Below are 23,174 nucleotides of genomic sequence, written 5' to 3'. Positions count from 1 at the left end.
ACGTACAAACACGGCTTCCCCGAAGGCTTGGGTGGCTGACGGGCTTCGTAATGACCTCATTTCTCCAGGTGGTTAAAACAGATAGGAAATGAGTTTTTGGAAATCTACGTTTAGTTTTGAATGGCTGTGATGCTCTTAGTCATAAACCTACAAACCAGGATTTACACCATTTTCATGCTGTTGTGAATATAAATTAATAATGTGTTGTCGAGCACGAGTAGTGACGCTGAAATGGCACCAGTGTCATATGGCGAATGAATAAAAATGAGAACAATGATGTCAAAAATGTCATTCCCCATAATGTTGCAAATCATATCACAATTGCAATATCAGGCAAAAATAAAATTGTTTTATGTCATTATGAGTCCAGCGATGTTTGGACATTTTTAAAAACTTTTAGTTGTGGGACACACATAAGCTCAAGGATAATTATAAAGGGGAAACCCCCTTTGATGACCCTCGGACCAGGAACTGTGCTGTCAAGATACTAAATGCTCAATTTGAAAAAATAAGGATAAAAACAATTGTAGTGAGCTTTTTAATCTTTATTCTGCTCGAGAATTAGGCATCACAAATTCAACTAAATCTCTACATACCAATTTGAAGATGTACAATAAAATACATGTAGAAGAATATTATATAACATCACATCCCAGAGCAGATTTCTGAGATGAATTAAAGCCTCTTGGCAGCGACAGATTCAATCATAATTATCTGATCCGGTTTGGTTAGGTTACACTGATCACACTTAGGCAGCTGTAGCAAAGCCCACGCGGTTGTTGGTGCGGTCGTAGACGGAGTAGTACTCTCTGAGGAACACGTCTCCAAAGATCCACAGGGGCCGGCCGTCACGAGAGGGCAGGTAGGTGGGGGCGATGTTCACGGAGCAGAACTGGTATCCATTCTGGTAGAGCTGCAGGTGGAGACAGGAGATGTTCATAGCATTGCTCTCACGGCAACAAATTAAAAAAAACATGGCGTGCACATGAGGGGACGCACAGAAATCCATGCTTATGCATGCATGTAGTAACTTACCTGTTTGATGTAAGCGGAAGGAGGGAGGGGGAAAGTAACGCCGCTGATAACGAAGCTGAGAGTTGGCAGGTTGTTGATCTGGCTGCAGTCCACCATGTACTGGAGATCAAGACCACAAAGAGATTGAAACAAACTGCCCTGTTTCATTACATTCCTGCTTGTCGACTTTTGTTTCATCCCCTGACCTCCACGGCTCAGAATGACATCTAAAGGGTGCAGCCTACAGACAGAGCCTGATCTTTATGAGGAATAATACTGGTGACGTCCAGCTGCTTCAGTGTGAGAGAGTGTCCATTTGTCTTACCATTCCATACTGGCTCTGTCGAGCTCCGATGGCCTGCATGATATAACCCAGAAGTTGGCTGGGGGCTGTCAGCGTGGAGGTTCCAGTGTCCACGATGGACTGGCAGCCCTGAGAGCACCAGCCGGTCTCTCTGCCGTTGATCTGGAATCTGTAAGGCCCCACACATGCCACAAGTTGTTTTTTTCTTTTCTTGCAATCATATTAAACCGTTAATACTTGAGTAAGCAGAAGATTATTTGACGTTTCATGTTGATAAAATGCTAAAAAGCACAGACCCATCGACGCCAATCTGCCAGTAGGACTCTGAGGTGACGGGGGTCCACTGGATCTGGCCCTGGTACATGGAGTTGTCCACTCCTCCGAAAGAGAGCACACTACCCTGCTGTTCTCCCCTAAACCAGATGACAAACCAAAACATGTCTGCAAGTTCTCCATTGGGATATACAGTCAAATCTGAGGCAGTATGTCCAATATGCTGCATGTTTCATAGTACGTATTAAGAATCTTGTGTATACCTCGACAGGTAGAAAGCAAATATGTTGGCACCCAGCAGGTTTTGACTGATCATGTTGTCGAAGACGGGGGTCTCTCCTCCAGCTGAGATGCTTGGGTAGGACAGGCCGAGGATGCCGTCAAACTTGGCCACCACAAAGTTCTGACCAGGCTCGTTTGTGCTCAGACCGATCTCCTGGTTATTGATCACAATGCCGCCAACCTATGGGTCCGAAAACAACCAATACCATCAACTCTTGATAGAGACTGCTGTGTTCTTTGTGTATTGACGCATTCTCTGGTCACACCTAGTGTGTGTTTGGTGGGTTTGACTCACAGAGACAGTGTCGTATCCAAAGATACCATAGAGGCTTCCAGCTCCGTAGGGCAGGTAGAAGGACTGTCCGTTACGAGAGTAGGTAGAGGACTGCTGGGGGTTGAACTTTGTGTGTGCGTCTGTGAATGGGCATAGATCAGGATTATCTTTGGAGCAACTTCCACAAACATGTCATGCCTTGCAGAGCTTTCTGACATACTGATAACACACTTGATTATCGAAATCCTGAGCTGGGTTTTCATTTTAACCCACTAAGAGTTGCAAATGTTTCCCCAAAGACCGAAAAATGCTTTGTGGCATGCCTGTAATTACACCAGAACTCTAAATCCCATGTTTGTATATAATCTATGATGACTAGCTCTGCACACTTGGCCTATATCAGCTTTAAGTCCACTAGAGAAGTTCTTAACATGCAAATATGTTGTGAAGCGTGTGACAGATGAGGGGTTTTCTAGTGTAGGAGCCGGTTGGTTTGTACTCACTGCAGGCCTGAGTGTTACAGTAGATGGAGTCCACCCACAGGTTGGCAGAGCCAGTGTCAAACAGCACCTGGAAGGACTGGGGGGGTGTTCCAATACTGATGGCGCCGTAGTAGGTGGTCTGGAGAACACATTGGTTCGAGGTAAAGAAAGAGAGGAACGAAAATATCAGAAAATACAAAGCCATCAGTCAGTTAATGCTTTCATCACAATGCAGTGTACAGTGTGACCTATGATTTCTTACATCGGCGTAGTTATTGATGTACATGTTGGCAGAGCTGGCAAGCTCCTGATACTTGAGAGCCGGATCCTGGTAAGGCAGCTCGATCCCTTTCTCTCTCAGGGCCTCTCGCATGGACTTGTGCTTCCGCAGAGGGATCCTGAAGAAGGAGGAAGCAAAAACACAATTCATACCCCATCGTGAAACAGGCACAGAATGGCAAAAATGCCAAGAGACATCTTCCTTACTTGACGATTCCCTCCGCGAGCACCACACACACCAAAAGGGCAACGAGACACTTCATGATCCCTCCTGTACTCACAGCACTGCTGGATGGGTACAACTCTGCTTGGATCGGGACTGGCTTTATATACACATGTTTGGACCCCATATCAGCCAGTGTTATCAAAACGTCAGTCATATCACCTCAGGCAGGGTGACCCTTAGAGCCTTTCTCTTAGAAGCTACATAAATCTAACAATAATATACACCAACACCTGTGATAGCCACACTCCACAAACACAGCCAAAGACCTTGTAATTGAACACAATAAGGCCATAATAGTATGTAATTTATTTGTGTATAGACATAGTGTTGACGTTGAATAATGTATCTAGCTATTTCAATTTTGCACTTTCAAGTATTTACTTAAGTTTTATTTGATGTACTATGATCGTATTATATACAACACTAAAAATCGAAGTCTAAAAAATATCTAAATCTAAAAATGACAAACGAAAGTAGTAGTTTAATATAATAAAGAAACTGATGTTAAGTACCGAGCTATGACTTTGAGTTTAGATTTGATTTAGTTTATTTGATTTTCCCCCCAAAATTTGTCAACATGCTGTTGGAAATCTCCGAGTTGCTACAATTGTATCCATTAAGATAATACATATCAACAGCAAGGTCAAGCTTAATAGTTTGCTTAGAACTGTGATTTTCCACAAATGGAAAATAAATGGGTTTTATCAAGACTTCGGTATCAGTAGCAGCTTAACCAAACAGTTTTATCGAAAACATTCGTGCCATTCAGCTAATCATAACTTTTATTATGGTTAAATACCTTTTTTTTCCTTTGATAAGCTTAAGGACATGCGGTTGAAATGAAGTGTTCATGCAGATGAATGGATCTTATTAACTATAGTAATGGACAGACAACGTTTGATACATACATCTATGATCAGCTTGGTATTTCCCTGTATTTTGTGCAGCACCTTGGACATGAAAGCAGACCAGCAGGACTCTGATTACACTGACTGTTTCATGACCCCCCCTTGTTATACTTTCGGATGCATCAGCACGTCCTCATTTTCTCCATGGCACCGATGACATTGTGTAGACAGGACCCTATATGATTGTGTGATGTAATCCCGCATCCATACATAGATACGGAGCGTCCTTTTCTCTGTAGCAAAGCTGCAATGCAGCATTTCCTCCGACACATAGCAGGCAAACTGCTGTCGAACTGAGAGCCTGCTGAGACTAATGGGGCAAAGATGAGATGGAGACTAATCAAGAAAACGTGCACAACCTCACAGCTCATTAAAGTGACATATACACTTCCCTGCTGTTGGGTGCTGAATTTCAGAAACTCTGGTGTTCGAGACAACTGCCAGTAATTCACTATTTATAGCATTCACAGCTCAGATGATAAACTTAAGCCAACTTTTTTTTCAATATATATAATTGCAGCACTTTGTTGCTGTTGTCATGTGTCACACCTTGTTAGTGTGGGTTCTAAAGGGAGAGACGATCGAGGATGGGTGTGTGGCGGCCCAGTAGACAGTGACAGAGCTACGGCAGGTCTCAGTGTGGGGGCATAACTCAATGAGAAATTCCCTGCAGCCATAAGAGTCCCTCACATTTGGTGAATCTACTTCCTGTCATGTGTTTCCAGGCCAGCCCATGACATCAGCCTGGAGGAGTTTGACGATGAAGATCTCTCTGAAATCACAGACGACTGTGGGATTGGACTCAACTACGACTCCGATCCGTATGAGAAGGTGGGTCCCTTCTTTCAAATTCAACCTTTCCTCCATTCTTCGTGCTTTGTCTCTCTCGCGTTATGTTAAAATGCAAACTGGACATTTTGTACAGCGCGCGTTTCACTGTTTGCGAGCTGTGGATATTGTAAATATCTGCCTCGCTCCTCTACAGTCGCTTTGGGTGAATTCTTATCATCTAGTTGCTCATTAATGCATCAGCCTGCAGTTAGCACAGGCAGAAAATGGCAAGTGACAGGAGAATGAGCTGACATATTTAAGGTGACAGAAAAAAACCGAGACTGAAGCTGTTTAGTGTTGAGAACTGCATATTTGCATATAGCTGTCTTATGTAAGCATCTCTGTCGCTCTGGATTTTTTTTTTATCAGCACTGCAGTCATCACAGTAATGAACGTAAGCCTCGGATGTCCATATTATAATACCAGGGACAAAATGAGGAACGTGGCTTTGATGAGTGAAGCATTCTCCTTGTGCTCTGATAATCACACAGATCATCGTCTTGCATCCTGGATCCGAGGCACGCCGCATCCATTCACTAAATTCCTCTGCATATCATAGAAATTCTAAGTGGGCCTTCCTATCATATTCAAGTGAATGTGTCATGACGTGTATGCAAATAATTGAGTCATTAGCTGTATCATCCCACATGTCCAAGCAGCTTTAATTACACAATTTCAAAGAACTATTATCAACTCATATCCTCTCTCTCTCTCTCTCTCCCTCTCTCTCTCTCTCTCTCTCTCTCTCTCTCTGTGGGATGTAAATGTTTTATGCTGGTGGCGTGGAGCCACAGCTGCAGCAGAGGGTGGGTGACCCAGTGCAGTTTGCTGCTATGCAGAGACAACCTCCCTCCCTCCCATGTGTCTTCCCTCCCTGCGATGCACAGCGCTGCTCAGAGAGACAGAGATCAGAACACTCTCTTTGCCCCTTAAAGCTTTGCTTCGTTTACCTTCTCCCGCTCTCCCTCTGTTTCTGCCGAGGTGACCGGGAATGGAGAATTAGCTCAGGGATGGTTGGTTCCGAGAGTTAAGCTCTGTGCTAGATATTATGCTTCCTCCACGTTAATCCGCCAACAAAACACATTAGAGATAGCGAGCAAAGCCCTTCTGCAACAAAGCTGCGTATGCGCAGCATGTGAGGAGACCTCCAGAGAAAGAGAGATTTTAAAGAGTCTCCTCTTGCCAGAGAGGTCATGCGGTGGTAAACCATGCACCAGCGGCCTCTTCGCCCTCCCTCCCACATGCACACAGCACATCAGACACACATCGGCAGGGGCCTTGACTGCTCACTTCACAAACAAGAAAGCACTGAGCAGAGATAGTGTCGGTCCATGTTACATTACATCATCGCCCAGAGGAAGTCATCTCGCTGACGTGGGATGGATGGGACACACACCCAGTTGCCTCTGAGTGTGTGTGCAGGGTGTTTCACATGGCATCAGTTGGGGGGAAGGGGGGTGGGGTGACACTGTCAGCTCATCAGCTGCAGCCGTCCCTCCCTTTTGCTCCGCACTCTGCTGATGTGGAGAGATGCTTCTAGTTTTTTTTATGATTCAGCCATATCTGGCAGGGTGTCTTTGATGTTTAGGAAGAACAGCCAAACTAAACAGTGAGATTATCCTCTGGCCCCAATCCCCAGCTCTGATTAATTCCAATTCGTTATGGGGTCCAGGTCTTAATCTGCATAACCCCTTTAGATCGGTACTTAACCTTTGTGACCGGAGCACACACGCATAGATGCGAACAAACACACACACACACACGATTTTTATTCTGTCATCTGGAGCTGAAGCAATTAAAGATCACTCACATGGATTTGTTATCAATGTCTGATATAATATCTCTGAGTAAATGGTAATTGCTGGCCAAATGTCAGTAAGCTATAGCATTTCTGGCTTAGCCTGTCCTTTCCTACTCTCCGTGATGTCAGAGGGGATTTGGTTTGACAGTGTGTTTTCAACCATGTGGTATGTTTGTTTTCCCTGACCTTTACATTTTTTTTAAACCTAGCCTATCAACATAACAAGCAGAGAGACCACACTCTTTCACGCACACACACACACACACACACACACACACACACACCCTGCTGCTTTCTGCCGCGTCCCATCTCTGATTCTCCACTTCCTCTCTCTCCATCTACATCCGTCTCTCCAGAGCTCTGATTGAACACCATGACTGCATGCATAATTCAGCTTGCGACAGAGCAATGGTGTCTGTGTCTCGGCTGTGTTGTCGGTTTGAAAATGGGGAAATTGAGAGACACACTGATAGATGTAGGTCATCACTCAATAGGTGGTCTCCATTAAAGGGAGGCTAATCAACATCTGTCATACACTCCTGCATTAAATTTCACACAGATTACGAGCCACATCAAATGGGCCATAAGTGTCCCGTGCATCTACACACAGACGCAATTTATACTTAAAAAAAGAAATGTAAGAGATACATTTGCAGTGATAATGATTATGGACCTTACCTCCATTTCCCCATTATTTTTAACAGCACTACCAAAGTGATTCTAATGGTTTTGCAGGTGTGTCTGGAGCCAACCATGCAAAAGACCCACTCCAAGAATCCAACACCAAACAACATGAGCTCAGCCAACACATAACTCACACTCATCTCTTAGTGATTGGGCAGCATTGCAATCACAGTCAGTCAACGGTTGTATATCTGTCTCTGCGGGGATGTTCTGGACCGGTTTGTTAGATCTCACAGTGGAAGACCACTTCATTCTGAGCCTTCATTTTTTTTCCCCTCCTGAGATTTACGAGTCCCTGGCGTCCACTTCATTCAGCAAAGCGTCAGGTCATTTTGTTTCTCTCATTTCTTTTCCTGTCAGCTGGTCGACCTAGTAAGCAAGACGGCCCTTCAGTTCAACCCCGAAGTCCCTCCTCCCCTCTGCTGAGGACAGTGCTGCGTAGTGGAGCAGAGGCAGGAAGTAGTATAGAATTACCTGCTCTGCCTTCATCTTTTTTTTTTGTTACAGTGATATCTCATTGCCAGCTGTTCAGCATCCTGAGACACTGACCTATTGAGCTGCTGTTGAAGAGCATGTTGATGTGTGTATGTGACTGTAGAGCTGTATATTTTCTATGTTTGGGAAAGTGTACGACACGAGGAATAGCATTTTAAATTTAGACCAATATCATCACCCAGTGCTTCTCTGACAGAAGGCTGATTCGCAGCAGCAGGATCTGCTGCTGCTGCTGCTGCTGTGACAGAGGAGGGCAGTCACAGGGCTGGATGGGATGTCCTTGGGAACTGGAGACCATGAGGATTCATTCTCACCAGCACACAACTCTTATTTATGGGTCTCTCCTGTTCTTTAAGTCCGCCTGCCGTCTGTCAGGTGGCCGCGGCTGACAACGTCTCCTGCCAGCGCAGATTATTCTCCCTGGCATTTTCACAACCTCGCTGATGGATCCCTGGATTTTTACGCTGTCATAGACTTATAGGTCACATATCCCCGGTGATGGATTATAATAGGTCAGCGTGAGGAAAGAGCATTGTGAATCTTGGCGGGAGATTGTGAAGCCAGAATGCATATAATGATCGACTGAAACTCACACAGATTCCTTTTAAAAAAGCATCTTAACCGCTAAATCTAAAAATCTAACTATAGTCACGTCTTTTCTCCCGGTAATAGACTGAGTGTTGATTTCTGTTGCTGTGGCCTAAAGTAGATTCACCAGGCGTCAGCAGAATGTTGGATGGGCAAGAGGATGAGCTTTGATTCCTCCATCAAAGAGAGAGATAGAGGAACTGCTGTGCTGTTCAAAAACAGGACAAATCAATCATTGTGTTTGCATCGTCAATTTCAAATTAAGGGAAGAGATTATCAGAAAACAAATAAGCAGTTTTTATTCATGTTAAGAGAGAGCAGACTGGGGGTCCCTCCACCGTGTCACTACAAGCCTCGGGGTCCTTGGCCTGAAAAACGTCAAAGACCTCTGGGCTACGCCTTGTATCTGGCAAACATAATCGATCACACCACTACGTGTGTGTGTGTGTGTGTGTGTGTGTGTGTGTGTGTGTGTGTGTGTGTGTGTGTGTGTGTTAAAACTCAAAATAATTTAGTGTACTGCTTTCCGGTAAACAGGCTGAAACCTGAGAGACTTGTGATTGATCCACTCTCGTCTCATTGCCCCTCCCATGTGTTTTGTTTGTCTTAGTCTCTCTCTCTCTCTCTCTCTCTCTCTCTCTCTCTCTCTCTCTCTCTCTCTCTCTCTCTCTCTCTCTCTCTCACAGACACACACACACACACACACACACACACACACACACACACACACTATCTTTCCCACCTTTCTCTTCTGAACAGTCCATCCCCAAGATTGCGCCATCGTACTGTTCTCTGCAGAGAGCCTCTGTATTTAGTGACTTAATTGGTTCAACCTTTTCACCTCCATCTTTTCACAGGGAGGTGGTAACACTGCTCATGCTGTATGCTGCACTGACTTTCTCTGTCTTATGTGCACACACACACACACACACACACACACACACACACACACACACACACACACACACACACACACACACGCATAAATGTGTCAGAGGCACTAACATTCACAGAAGGGCAAAGGCTGCAGGCAAAACGTATCAGCAAAATGAACTGAGGCTGTTTATGAGTTGCCCACTACAGTGTTTTTATGTGTGTTTCATGAATGCCCTCTGTGTAATCAAAGAACATTGTACTGCTCGTTGTCCGTCTGCGATCTCCTTGTTCTATTCTTCTCTCAGGCGGGCCTGTCCTTGGCAATGCTTTTAAATTAAAAGGGAAGTAATATGTAGTGGATGGAAGGGAGCATCTTTTTTTTCCTTTGTGTTGGCTCACTCCATAACACATTCTCCTCTGCTGTCAGAACAATAGATGCTTTAATTCGTCTGCAAACATAGAACAGCCTTTGTTTTATCCTCTGTACCTCCTTATAAATCTCTTTCTCCCCCTTTCTGTTCCCGCCTCAGGACTCCCTCATTCTGGAGAAGAGCGACCTGCACCACCCGGTCTGCTCCTTCCAGGATGACTTCCAAGAGTTTGAGATGATTGACGATGAAGACGATGAGGAGGAAGAGGAAGAGGAGGACGATGAAGATGCACCCCCGTCCCCCTCTGCCTCCCCGCCTCTCTCTCCTACCCTCGGCACTCTAAAGAGCAGACCCACCACACTGAACCTCACCACTGCTGTGTCACAGGTAAGCAGCCTGGAACTCCGGTCCTAAACACACAAAAAAACACAGATCTGTTACAACTTTGTTGAATATCTCCTTCTTTCTCTCTCATTAGGATTCACTGAACAACAACAGCAGTCTGTCCCCAAAGAAAGGAAGCTGGCAAGATTCTTTACGCAAGACCTCACAGGGTAAATGCATGATTCATGATGCATAATGGATATGACACCTCATCAAAAAATGCTCCTTATCGTCCTGGTGAGATGTTGGTGAATCTTTGGAGCGGTCTGCAATTCATTCAAATTAATTGCATTATGCAGTTTGGTAGTATGGAAGACACACACACACACACACGACCGATATTACTGATATTATAACTTGCCAACAATCAATCCACATTATATTAATCTTTAAAGTTTCTTGATTCGTTGAAGTTTTGGATTTGTGAAAGGATTTGCCAAGATGGGCAGGTTTATCGTATCGTTATAAATGGATCCTTTACACGTCAGAGGCATTACATCGAGACATTTATTTCTTCTCTACTTCCAGGTCGTCTGTCTCCAACCCATTCATGTCTGGAGGACGGTAGCCATGTGACAGGCCAGTGCCCAGCCTCTCCGGTTTCCCAGGCACCAGGGTCTCAGAGCAAAGGTACTCCACCAAAACAGGCAGGGGAGGGTGGGAACCCCCAATCCCCTCACAGGCCCCTCCTCTGCGACATGGAGGGCAACAGGCGGGAGAGGCCCGAATACGGTAACAAAAAGGCCAGCCCGGCAAGCTTAGAGCTCATTCCTACATCATCAGTGTTGTGTAGTGCCGTGATGTGAACTGAAGTGATGTGATGTGAAACTTGACTTGTTTAGTAGTGTATATATCCAACAAAACACTGTCATGTGGATATTTACGAACCCATTTGCGATACTGAGGGAAACAAATGACTTCTACTGAAAAAGAGCCGTCCTCTTTTTCTTTACTGATTATGACAAGAAAAAGGTCTCAGTATTCTTTATGCTCATTCTTTTTGTCTTTATTATTTAATTGCCCCAATTATCAACTTTCTCCTTTTGCCTAAACTTCATTATCCTCTATGTCAACCTGTGTTTTCATTCTATCATGGCCTTTCTTGTTTCTCCACACCTTTTTTTAATCCAGGCTCATTTGGTCAACACAAGTCCCACCCTTGCTCTGGTGATGTCACTGAGCCAAAGGCAGACCCTCCAATCCAGACAACCAGAGTACCTTCCGTAGACGAACACTCCCAGTGTTCGGACACAGAGGTGGACCACGACCTCAACAGTGACCACAACCACAAACACTCAAACCGCCGCGCCACCGACACTTACACGATCACCAGTGAGTCAGGCGTGGAGCCGGAGAATGACCTTGACCCCGATGGAACCAGTCGCTGCTTGTCATCCACTGCACCCATGGGAGCCAACGACGGTGCCGATACACCCTTGTCTGATGAGGAGCTGGAGAAGGACTTTGAGGTGGAGTTCATGTGTAAGGAGACCTACGACATGGTGTGTAAGGAGAACCGGTCGGCATATGTGGAATTCCCCTCCATTGAACCCGCCTCCTTCTCCAGCTACGTGTCCTCCAGCCGCTCAGATGCTCTCCATTCCAGCAGTTCAGATGCAGCCGTTTCTGCCATGGAGGCAGCAGCGAACGACTCCACCTCGCCATCCTCAGACCCAGGCATAGCAGACATGAACCAGCAGGGTTACATGACTTCGGACCAGGACAAGGACCTCAGCTCACCTGGCTCTGACTCTGACATCGAAGGGGAGCTGGAAGCAGCATTTACCTGCGGTGGTCCCGTGGTCTCCAACATGATCTCATCCATCTCAGAGACAGAGCTGGACCTGACCAGTGATGAGAGCAGCAGTGGACGCTCGTCTCATCTCACCAATTCCATTGAGGAGGCAAGCTCGCCTACATCAGACCAGGAATTGGACCTGGATACAGAGTTAGAGCAGGATAGTGGCATTGTGGGACTAAAAGCTACTCTACTTCTGGGCCAACCTGACCCAATCAAAGAAGGGTCTACTCTTCCCTCCCCTTCGCCTCTACCGTCACCCACTATTGCTACGCCCTCCCCTGTTGACTCACCTATCTTACCCCCTGAGCCCTACGATGACGGTCAAGCTTTGATGGGGCTGCAGAATGTGGATGATGAGCTGTCCTTCGAGCACCAGGCTGACCCAGATGAGACTCTGCCTCCAGCCCAACAATGTGAAGACAGCCTGTCCAGACAGATGGTGCTGCAGATAGAACCAGACCACAGTCTAGAGAGCTTCAAACGCTCCTTCTACCTGCCAGTAGGACCCCGGTTAATGCCCAGTGCCGATGAATACGATGGAACAAGTGAGGGAGACTCCGAATCCGAAAGTGAAGACGATTTGAGCGAGAACTCGGACTCGCCGTGGCTGCTCAGCAACCTGGTCAACCGGATGATCTCAGAGGGATCCTACCCAATCAGCTGTCCCGAGGACTGCTTCAAGAGGAAGGTGTCTGTGTCCGACACCATCTCACCATCCTCAGACATCGGAGAGGGAGATGTTTTCAATGATGAGGACCAAGAGAAGAAATCAGAGATGGGGGGATCAGAGGACGAAGAGAAGGAAGACGAAGGGTACAGAAAGGAGCCGGGAGAGAGGTGGAAGGGTGTGGAGTCGTCAAAAGAAGGAACAGTGATAAGTCCACGTCTGTATGTGAACAACCCTACTGGTGACGCCATAAACCCTCTGATCTTGGAGCACTGTGCAAACAATGGGAGGGGAATCACAGATTGTAACTCCAAGTATCCCACTAAAGACTCTGAGAAGAACTTCACAGACAAACCATCCAAGAACGCCAGGAGACAGGAGGAAGATGAAGAGCCCAATAATGACTTGACGATGCTGGAGGGGAGGAGGGATCTGGACTCACCAAGCCTCAGTGAGAGTGTGGTCAGCGACAAGGACGAAGGGCGAGAGACTGAGCCCAGGCCAACGAGCCGTTCCTCAGCCTCTCTTGAGCGCATCACCGAGGTCAAACACAGCCTGACACTGGACATACCCACCTCCCAGACTAACCGCTGCTTCAGCCTCACCTATTCCACAGACAACGATGAAGAGGAGGATGACGGAGACTCGTACCCATTCCTGGGTGGCATGGGGAAGCAGTCCTACCGGGGTAGTGACTTAGAGCTCGACAGCTCACCACCCATTGATTCCAGTGTGCAAGACCATCCCTTATCTGACAATGACCTCCCACTGTGTGAGAAAGAAATGGCTCTGAGGCAGCAGAATGAAGATGATGGACTGGCCTATGACTCCATGAAGTACACGCTAGTGGTGGATGAGAATACTACGCTGGAGCTAGTCAGCCTCAGAAGGTATGCTCTGGCAATGAGTGAGTGGAAGCTGTGAATAAAATTGAAAACGTGTGTAACAATTCTCCTACTCGCAATAATATTATGTAGAATATCTTTAAAATGTTGTTATTGAACCCTATTCTCTGGTAAGGTGGGCCTTCCAGTAGTAAATGAAGCACTCTCATCTCGTCCTCTCAGGTGCACCTCGGTTCTCAGTGATGACAGTGAGCTGTCCACGCTATGTGACGAGGAGCCTTTGGAGACGGGAGAACGCGGCTATGGTTGCGATGATGATGAGGTGGGGCCAGAACTTCTCAGTTCCTCCGAGAACTCCTCCCCTGAGACCGACCTCCCGTTCTCCAAGAAGTTCCTCAATGTTTTCGTCAACAGCACCTCCCGCTCCTCCAGTAAGTTGGGCACACAGCGTCGCATCCTTTTGGAAAACTCTCAGATATATAGTGGCAATCAAAGATGTCAGAATTCTGGATAAAAGGAATAGTTGGAATTTTGTGATCTTCAAAGGTGCTGGTCGGTTTAAATCTTTATGCTAAACTAAACCAACCATCTCCTGGCTGTATTTTCACATCGGAAAATTAATGAAAGTGTATCTACATTTTGATTTAATTTCAGCCAATGTAAATTATATACACTACACATTATGCCCCTGCAGCATTATTGCTAAAATTGTCCACTCAGGGTCCTTAGAATTAATATACTGCATTAGCTTTTAGCTCATCACTGTCAGCATGATACATTAACATGTGATCTAAATTTGGCAAGGAGCCCACACAAGACCCATGGCAGGGCTCCTCTTCCCAGTACATCCATCATCAATCAGGGCTCTCGCTTATTGATTTATGTCCCTTATGAATCATTCTAACTGATTTTTGTTTGCCATGTAGGCACAGAGTCCTTTGGACTTTTCTCCTGTACGATCAATGGAGAGGAGAGGGACCAGACACACAGGGCAGTCTACAGGTAAGACACCCTACAGTTCACTCACTTTTAATAATCAAAGATTCATAATAAACTAGACACCCTCAGAATGACTTTTTCTGTCCTCCCTCTCTCTGCTGCTCTCTGCAGGTTCATTCCCAGACATGCAGATGAGCTGGAGCTGGATGTGGATGATCCTTTGTATGTGGAGGAGGAAGAGGATGACTACTGGTACCGAGGTTATAACATGCGGACAGGGGAGAGGGGCATCTTTCCTGCCTTCTATGCCCATGAGGTCATAGGCCAGTCTAAGGAGCTGTTGGGTGAGTTCAGAGATACGTTGACTGTCGCTTCCTGTCTCGCTGCGGAGGTCAAAAGAGTCACATGTTCTGTATGTCTGTGTCCATGTCACCCCCCGTAGGAATGAAAAGAAATCCAGCATGGATTGAGACCTTCAACGTTCAGTTTTTGGGGTCTGTTGAAGTACCTTATCACCAAGGCAACGGCATTCTCTGTGCCGCCATGCAGAAGGTGAGCTGAGAGGGAAAAAAGCAAAAGCACAATAACACAAAACAGACATGAGGATGTTCTGCTGTATGCACCATTAAAGCATGTTTTGACATGAAAATATGTTCTCGGATAGATTGCGATATCGAGGAAACGCACAGTACACGTGCGACCTCCTTCTCTGTGTGAGCTGGAGATTAGCTTGCAAGGAGTGAAACTGATCATGAGCCTGGAGGATGAATATGACGCCCTCGATGAGGTATGGACGAATTAATCAAAACATCACTCAGAGAATTCATTTAAAGTCAATCATCCCTTTAATACTGAATAAAATGTAAATGTAATGTTGCACTTTTTAGGTTTATTCTTGTCTGTCTCTCTCTCCTTCTGCAGTACGACAGATGTAGTCACTTCTTCCAGATGAAGAACATTTCGTTCTGTGGATGCCATCCGAGGAACAACTGGTAAACGAACATGGCTGATGGTGGAGGGTCCTCGGCTCACATGGACCTTCCCACCTAGTGTTTGCTTTTGCACCTTCAACACCTCCACAGCACACATGACACACATCCACGCATGGCTTTTATTACTGCTAATCTGCACACCCAGTTGTTCATTTGAGTTGAGTTATTTGGACTCCATTTTTGTCACATTTCATGAGCCAGTTAATGAAACAGCAGGTGTGACTCTAGGAACAGAGCTTTATGGGTGCTAAGCACCCAATGATCCCCAAAAATGTTCCTCCTTTAAAAAAAAAAAAAAACTGTACATTTTAACGTTATTTTGGTCTATCATTCCCACATTTGTGAATGAAGAACATCAGACTTTTGGGGTAGGGGAAATCACTGTGACTGGAAATCCTACTTTAATGCTACAAGAAATTAAATTGCATTAAAATTCAAAGATAATATGGTATAACAGGGGTGAATGGGGAAGGTGGGAGAGAGAGAAAGTGGATCATACCATACCATGATGAGGTTGGGGGGGGTCTGTTATTTTTATATTGCAGGCATCTATGCTGAGGCACCCCTAAAAAAAGGCTAGATACACCTATGTGAAACAGCATATCAGCTGACTGATTGCATCATTTTGTTTTCTTCTCTTTGCAGCTACTTTGGCTTCATCACTAAGCACCCGATGCTGAACAGATTTGCTTGCCACGTGTTTGTATCCCAGGAGTCTATGCGACCTGTAGCAGAGTGTGTTGGGTGAGTCAATCAATTATCAGTTCCTCGAAATTAAACGTATACTAAAGGCACGGTAATGTCTTCTACATCTTTTTATGTTCCAGTGCCTTTGTTAGTAGGTACACATCAGTTGTGATTTTTTTTCTGTAGAAAACAAAAGAAATATACCTTATTTTATCACCATACACTCCATTTAATGCATAAGTAGCAAATAACTGGTAACTCTATAACTGGTAAGAATTAACACAATGTGAATAACTTAATAAATGACTCAAGCATCAGTTCTGCAAACGAACCAAGAGCAAGAACACTAAAATGTCCCCTTAGACCAGTTGCTGCCAGTTACCCACATTTCTGCTGCAAGCAAACCCAACGAGGCTCACACCTGAACTCAATCTCATATATGAACTCTGCTGAAACCAGACCCCTCCCACCTCCTGCTCCCCCTCAGCCAGCTCTGACTCCAGACCAGCTCTACTACGGCTAACATCCCTTAAAAGACATCGGAAACATTAACTACTTAGCTGTACATCATATTCCAAAGTCTTGATTGGAGTTACTACCAGTCCCACTCGTCTGTAGCTGGATAAGTGATCCAGGTTTATTTTGCAGAGTGGCCCTTTATGTGTGAACATGAAGCTTAGTCATGTTGGATTAAGTCCTACTGGATGTGACGGATTAAAGATACAGTTTTCCGCTGTCTGTGAGGGTAGTCAGCAGACCCTGGGTCAGACAGAACGGCTTCATCCATCAGCTTCACATCCTGCCCTGTCTGTGGAATAGACCCAACAACAAGGGCAGACTTATGGAAAAAACAATTAGCCCACTTTGAGAGTGGTTCTGTATTTGCACTATAGGCACCAGCCACTTCTTAATAGTCATGACGGGTAAAACTGTAAAAGCTGGCAGGTTGATCCGGAGTCTGTTCCCCCCACAGACGAGCCTTCCAGGAGTACTACCAGGAACATCTGGAATACGCCTGCCCCACCGAGGACATCTACCTGGAGTAAGAAGTGTTGCCACGACGACCGCCTTCTTTCTCTGCAGCTTGTGTATGTTCATTGGGTTTGCCACCAGAGGGCGCTCAGTGGGGTCTTCTTCTCCATTGTAAAATACACTTCTGTGTCCCTCTAACACTGGGATCTTCATTTCTACAACTACGCTAGGCATTTGACTGATTTAACTCATCCCTCCTGTTTATTTCCGTCATCTCGATGGATTGATTGCCTGTTTTCTTTTATCTTTTTCTATGATATAAAAACTAAGACGCCGAGCACCAGTTTATTTAAAGGTTCCTCTTTTGAAATGAAAAAACAAATATACCTACTACTGCTGTTTCACTTTTCAATGCATGGCTAGTAGGGTTACCGCACACAAGACACACATATCCAAGTAACGGCAAGCAGCTCAACAATCAGTACGGGAACGGTGTAGAATCAAGAGGTTGGCGTTTAATTAACTGTAAATATGTATTTGTTCAATATTGACAAACTGCTCATTTGATTTCTACCGATAGTGACATTGGAGCAAAGTAGAGAGTGCAGTGAACTGTCCTTGGTCCGAGCTTACCCCCCCGTGTCGCGTACAAGACGTAGTGTGTTGTAAATACATGTATAGAAAGTAGACATACAGGCGCCTCATCCAGACTAATTAAGAAACCCAGCTGAGACCGATGGAGGGGATTGTGTTTTGTTGTGTGACTCTCTGACAAGGAGAGCATGCAGGTGTAAGAGATTTCAGTGTCATGACTCGTGATGAACTTTGAATGTCAGTAGCTCCGCAGATATTTTATTCAGCTTGGATTTAGGCGCAGTGAGCGTCGTATTAGGAAGATATGACAGAATCATTTTTACTTTTTTTTTTTTGTCCAGTCCTCAAAGTTGCACTGCTTGCTGACCTTCACCACGGGGAGCTTTCATGAGAAATCCTTCAACTGTTACAATGTGCAAATCATAAATCACTGTACGCTTTGCTACCATTGCTGTGACTTTCAGGTCAAAGAAAGCTCTGAAAAGCCATATTCTTACACACCTCTGACTGTTTCACTCTTGAGTGACGTCCTAGTCTCGGTTTTCTTTTTGACTCAGCGGTTTCAATGAGGGGGAAAGGAAAGACTGAGCGGTAGCCATGAGTCAGCAATGCATGTGTTGCATTGTGCCTACTGTACAGGGAGAGTGTCCTGCTAATACCTGGTTCTGGTATCACAACACAACCAACCTTTAATAACGCATTAAAAAGGGAGATTTTTCTAGTTACGTAAATGGTTAGACTTTGATCTTGTTTTTATAAGTATGATGGATTAAATGGATGGCCACGTGTTCCAAAAGTAATTTATTGCTCTTTAGCCTGGCTCAAAGGTGGAAGCATCATACGCACATTACACTAATAACCTACTCTGAGGTAGCATCCCATCGCTTAGTCTCGCACCTTTTATATAGGGGAGGAGGTATATTTAAAAAACGGTGTTGCACTCACTGCAATCATCAGAAGTTTCAGGCTTTACCAACCCCGACCGTCCTCATTGTTCTTACAGACACCGTTTAGTATCTTGTTGCCGCTTTCAGTCACAGTTCATGAGAACAAACACCTCAGTTCACTGTTGATATGGCAGGAGGGAGGTAGGGTGTTACCTACACACGTATCGCTGTCAGTTACATCATGTATATAGAATAGCCAATCTAAGATAGTGCTGTGTCCTTTATGTTGAGTATGTTATCAAATGAATATGTACATGAAGTAAAAACAAATTTAAAAAAAGATCACAACCAGACAACCCCCCCCCCCCACAAAAAAAAAAAAAAACATTAATATCTGTGATCTGCAATAACTTTATGTCAGTGTTTCTCAGCATCTGTCACACAGGTGGCGTTTGGGTTCCTGCTGACTCCATAACTCCTCACAGACAGGCTTCTGCAGCACATTTAGGGCACGTTTGTGAGATGTGACATCATTAGTGTGCGACACACACCCACCCCACTACTGACCAATCTGCTGTTTAGGCTGAATAGTGACTGAGTCAGCTGCCGCAGGGAAACTATTATTGTGTCTCGCCTTTGAGCTCCAACAGTGTGACCCATCTCTGATCTGTATCTATTTGCTTCTGATTCCGTTTTCCTATCCTGTCACAGCCTCGTTCAAACCCTTCTCTCCACACAGCTACACAAAAACAACCTCTGAGGATGACCGAGTCCCATATAGCCGCTGAGACATACACTAACAGTTAAACCAAACTTTTGACTTGACATTAACGAGATTCTTCACTGTATACCTAGAGCAAAACATTACGTGACAGAACAAACATATCCTATCTTGTATCTTTAAAAACAAGGACTTGTAAAATTAATTAAAATTCCAAGGAAAAACTAAGAAAAAAATTACAAAAAAAAAAAAAAAAAATCACTCTGCCTTGTCATGGGTTTGGTCTTATGAATAAAATATATGCTTGATGTCTGAAACTTTTATTGTTGTCTTTATTGTATGGATCTACTTGTGTTTGATTGTGTGTCCCAAAGCATTTTCACATAAAATACATCCATTCAAAATGTTACAATTATAAAGAGAGTTGAGGTGAAAGTTATATTAATAAAATTGATGAATAACACATGTATTCAAATAGTCTGCAAACATACAGTACATTGTTATACATTAGTTATTAATGTAGCTGATCTTAAAATTTTTTAAAAATCCTCTCCTCACTGAGGAAACAGACTGTTTGCAAATGTCACTTTTCAGTACGAATGGTAACTCAATTATACCGTTGCTGTCCAGTAGCGATGCATTAAACCAGCTGTCACAGCACAATCTTGAAGCAAAAATCAGTGCAGTACCTCCACTCACCATCACCTTTAGCAGTTGTGTGAATTTTCCCATCAACACTTGCAGCACTTAGGCTTGGGGCTGCACTGAGGATTGCAGCAAGGCTCCAGGTCCGGGTCGATTCCTTTTGATATCTGGCTCTCTCCAAACACCATGGAGGCTTCAAACTGCTGCTTGACCTTCATGATCCTCTCCAGCAGGTCTTGGAGGTCCGGTTTTCCCACCAGGTAGAGAGGGTAGTGCTCCGAGGGGTCAGCCTCCAGGTCGAAAATAAGAGGGGGGTCGTGGGCCTTGAGGACTGCAAATACTGGGCAGTCTTGGTCTGGGGTAGTACCACTGTGGGTAGCACCTGAACGCACAAACATGGACAAACGGGAGTCAAAAACACCTCAGTTGTGTGTGATTATGCTTCCTGAAGCCTGCTTTACCTCGTGTATAGAAGTGGGCCTTGTACTTCCCTAGCCTGAGAGCAAACAGGCCAAACATCTCACTGGGGTCTGTTGGGTAGAATATCATCACCTCCCTTTTACTCTGCAAGAAAGAAGAATTATGCTGCATTCACACAGAATCAGAGAGATGGTAGACGACAAACCAGATATCATGTTGGTGGACGAGAGCAGGTTAGTAAAATTCACGGTTAAAATAAAAGTGCGTCCCTACCTTTCCTTGGTTGATGAGGATGTCTGTCATATCGATCCCGTCCAGCATCACATTAGGTAGTTTGGCTCCTGCCAGACTTGCAACAGTGGGGAGGATGTCTAGAGTACTGGCCATCTCATGAGTCACGCCTTAAACAGATGAATACAGAAGCAGCAATCACTAAAAGGTCGTGTATAATGGGTTTGCTTTCATTTTATCATGGTATTTATGTACTGGAACAACTGGAATGCATTAAATCAGTGTAAGAACTGCGTGAATGCCTTTGAAAATGGTTGGCATTAAAGCTTGCGTGACTGAAATAAGCAAAAAACACTAGTCTTTGAAAGGGAAAAAATACACCAAGTGGTCTGTGTAGAAAATTCCCGTTTTGTTTCATGTATTTTGTCTTTGGTAGCGACACTTAGCCTAGAGGACTAAGAGGTCCAGACCTGGTCTGATGGTCCCTGGCCAGAAGGCGATAGCTGGCTCTCTCATGCCCCCCTCATAGGTGGTGCCTTTTCCACACTTCAGAGGGCCGGAGTTTCCTCCACGTGACATGCGCATCAGTTCGGGCCTGCACACATTTAATAAAAGACAATAAATATATGATCATAAAATAATAAATCAAATATAAATGAGACCTTTGAACAGAGGAGAAACACGGCCAAGGTGGAGAGAGATTAAAAGTACAAATACCATACAAGCACAGATCAACTGGCATACACAAACCAACCCGTTGTCTGCAGTGAAGAAGACCAGCGTGTTGTTGATCACTCCTGTCGTCTCCAGGGTTGTCAGTAGGTTTCCTATTGTGTTGTCAAACTCCAACAGAGCATCTCCAAAACGGCCCCTTAAAGAGCGCCCGGCTGCCCCTGGACCTGCATACTGGGGGTAGTGGGTGTGCTGTCGGAGGAGAAGTAGACGTGTTCAATGACTCGCTGCACTACTTTGAGCCTTTTCAAGAGTTTCACAGACCAGAGAGCTCTGGTAAACCATCACTGTTTCGGTCGCTTACATGGGAAGGATAGTAGAGGAAGAACGGTTGTTTTTCCTTGGCTGATGTGGTAATGAAATTGGTTGCAAAATCACTGTAAGCCCTTTCCAGATCGAGGAAGTTGACTGGCTGCTGCTTGATGACCTCGTTGTGCATTAGTGGGACAGTAACAGTGCCGACATCACACAATCCGAAACACTTAACATCCGGAGGGAAACAAGTCAGGTTCCAACAGGGGCCCTGGGAGAGAAACGGGGAGACGGAAGAGCAAATATTTACATATACATTGCAAAAAAAAATAGAAATTTACATTTTAATAAATACAAGCACGGATTACTTTTCAAAACGTGAGTTAAATTGATTCACACTCACCATGTCGTGGGAGTAGGGGATCCCCAAGTAGTGGTCGAACCCCTGCCTGGTTGGAAGAAACGTCCCATTGGCCCCAAATCCTAAGTGCCACTTCCCTATAGCAGCAGTAGCGTAGCCCACAGGTTTCAACACTTCAGCGATGGTGGTCTCGTTGAGAGGAAGACCACCTCTAGAGCCCGGGTATAACACTCCTGGGTAGATGCCAGAGCGGGTCTGATAGCGCCCCGTCAACAATGATGCCCTGGAAAGCCGAAACAAAGCAGCTGAGAAAATGGATGGATGCTTCTGCTTTTTAGTCATGTTACTTAATTCCTCAAAAAACAACAGGATGTGTTTTCAGTTCCTTTCACAAGCTTGATAAACTGGAGAAGTCATATTATATATTTTTCACAGAGTGGGTATCCAATGAGCAGTTTTTGTATTGTTATTGTTATTATAATGATTATAATTATAATAATACATCTAAATAGTTGTCTGTTTTTTCATGGATACACACACACGCACAGTAACGCAAATTTACAGTGTCTGCTAATCAGCAGTGAGTTTATATTAACCACTTTGTATCCTCACCTCTTATCTCCTATTGCATAATATTCTCCATGAGACTCAGCTTGGGTGACATGTTTTCATCCTTCAAAATATTTAAGTATAAATACATGCAAGGGAGCAGATTCCATTCATTACATCATCATTATTATTCATAATGTTATTATTATTATATTTATTATTCTTTTTCTGTCATTTTTAACTTGTTGCTGTTTGATTTTTAACTCTGATATTTGTGCTGTTATGCTGCCTTCGTGGTCAGGACTCCCTCAGAAAAGAGATTCAAAAGGTTTATGGGACTGTCAAATAACAAGAATGACAGAAAAAAAGCATAAAGTAATCCTTGCAGGTGAAAAGAAAATCAAATAGCCCTACTGACTGTTATTGTTACCCCAGAGGAGGAGTAAAAGTTACTCAATGTATCTGCATAGACAGGTAAATGAGTATTTGTGCAGTAGTGATACGTGATTCCACCGACAGACAGGTAATCTACCTGGACGGGCTGCAGACGGGGCTGGTGCAGTAGAAGTCTGTGAAGCGGAGTCCTCCCGCTGCCAGGCGGTCCAGGTTCGGGGTGAGTGAACTGGGGTGTCCGTAACAGCCCAAGTCCCCGAAGCCTAAATCATCGGCAAAAAGCAGCACGACGTTCGGCGTCGAAGCCAGACAGCCGCGACACAGAGCCGCGTAGAGGAGGACGAGGACGCGGGAGCCGTCCATTCTGCGTCGTCCTGCATCTGACGGAAGAACAAGCGGCTCCGTCGGATCCAC

General features: G+C 44.9%; 3 protein-coding genes across 4 annotated transcripts in view; 1 reads left to right on the top strand and 2 right to left on the bottom strand.

The window, feature by feature from the left end:
• Positions 1–19,388, top strand: part of mapk8ip2 (mitogen-activated protein kinase 8 interacting protein 2) — a 24,594-nt gene extending 5,206 nt beyond the window's left edge. The window contains exons 2-14 of one of the 2 annotated variants that reach the window (XM_084016675.1): positions 4,768–4,873; positions 9,848–10,075; positions 10,167–10,242; positions 10,601–10,702; positions 11,204–13,430; positions 13,608–13,816; positions 14,312–14,387; positions 14,496–14,668; positions 14,767–14,876; positions 14,989–15,111; positions 15,246–15,316; positions 15,962–16,060; positions 16,977–19,388. In XM_084016675.1, coding sequence (XP_083872801.1) covers positions 4,768–4,873; positions 9,848–10,075; positions 10,167–10,242; positions 10,601–10,702; positions 11,204–13,430; positions 13,608–13,816; positions 14,312–14,387; positions 14,496–14,668; positions 14,767–14,876; positions 14,989–15,111; positions 15,246–15,316; positions 15,962–16,060; positions 16,977–17,049 — 3,673 coding nt within the window. In that variant the 3' untranslated portion in view covers positions 17,050–19,388. Of the gene's footprint in view, positions 1–4,767; positions 4,874–9,847; positions 10,076–10,166; positions 10,243–10,600; positions 10,805–11,203; positions 13,431–13,607; positions 13,817–14,311; positions 14,388–14,495; positions 14,669–14,766; positions 14,877–14,988; positions 15,112–15,245; positions 15,317–15,961; positions 16,061–16,976 lie in introns of both variants that reach the window. The other variant, XM_084016674.1, reaches the window with a different exon arrangement.
• On the bottom strand, positions 540–3,296 carry LOC311018510 (gastricsin-like). Its single transcript, XM_084017511.1, has 9 exons — positions 3,116–3,296; positions 2,892–3,027; positions 2,651–2,768; positions 2,169–2,287; positions 1,855–2,054; positions 1,615–1,731; positions 1,340–1,487; positions 1,036–1,134; positions 540–913 (listed from the first exon to the last, which is right to left on the bottom strand). Exons 1-9 carry the CDS (start codon positions 3,286–3,288, stop codon positions 749–751), a joined length of 1,275 nt encoding a protein of 424 aa, XP_083873637.1. The 5' UTR covers positions 3,289–3,296; the 3' UTR covers positions 540–748.
• Positions 16,971–23,174, bottom strand: arsa (arylsulfatase A). Its single transcript, XM_084016677.1, has 8 exons — positions 22,900–23,174; positions 21,861–22,101; positions 21,510–21,728; positions 21,228–21,397; positions 20,944–21,068; positions 20,516–20,643; positions 20,284–20,386; positions 16,971–20,204 (listed from the first exon to the last, which is right to left on the bottom strand). Exons 1-8 carry the CDS (start codon positions 23,121–23,123, stop codon positions 19,909–19,911), a joined length of 1,506 nt encoding a protein of 501 aa, XP_083872803.1. The 5' UTR covers positions 23,124–23,174; the 3' UTR covers positions 16,971–19,908.

Source organism: Eutrigla gurnardus (genome assembly GCF_963514095.1).
Source record: "Eutrigla gurnardus genome assembly, chromosome: 9".
NCBI lineage: Eukaryota > Metazoa > Chordata > Actinopteri > Perciformes > Triglidae > Eutrigla > Eutrigla gurnardus.
This window is presented reverse-complemented; position numbering and strand designations above follow the sequence as displayed.

Coding starts and splice junctions, on each gene's coding strand:
- LOC311018510 (XM_084017511.1), bottom strand. CDS start 3,288: ATGACTGACGTTTTGATAACACTGGCTGATATGGGGTCCAAACATGTG. Junction 1,732..1,854: donor TTTGCTTTCTACCTGTCGAG/GTATACACAAGA, acceptor CATCTGGTTTAG/GGGAGAACAGCAGGGTAGTG. Junction 914..1,035: donor CTTCCGCTTACATCAAACAG/GTAAGTTACTAC, acceptor CTCCACCTGCAG/CTCTACCAGAATGGATACCA.
- arsa (XM_084016677.1), bottom strand. CDS start 23,123: ATGGACGGCTCCCGCGTCCTCGTCCTCCTCTACGCGGCTCTGTGTCGC. Junction 22,102..22,899: donor CCCGTCTGCAGCCCGTCCAG/GTAGATTACCTG, acceptor TCGGCTTTCCAG/GGCATCATTGTTGACGGGGC. Junction 20,644..20,943: donor GCCAGGGACCATCAGACCAG/GTCTGGACCTCT, acceptor CATCTGTTTAAG/GCGTGACTCATGAGATGGCC.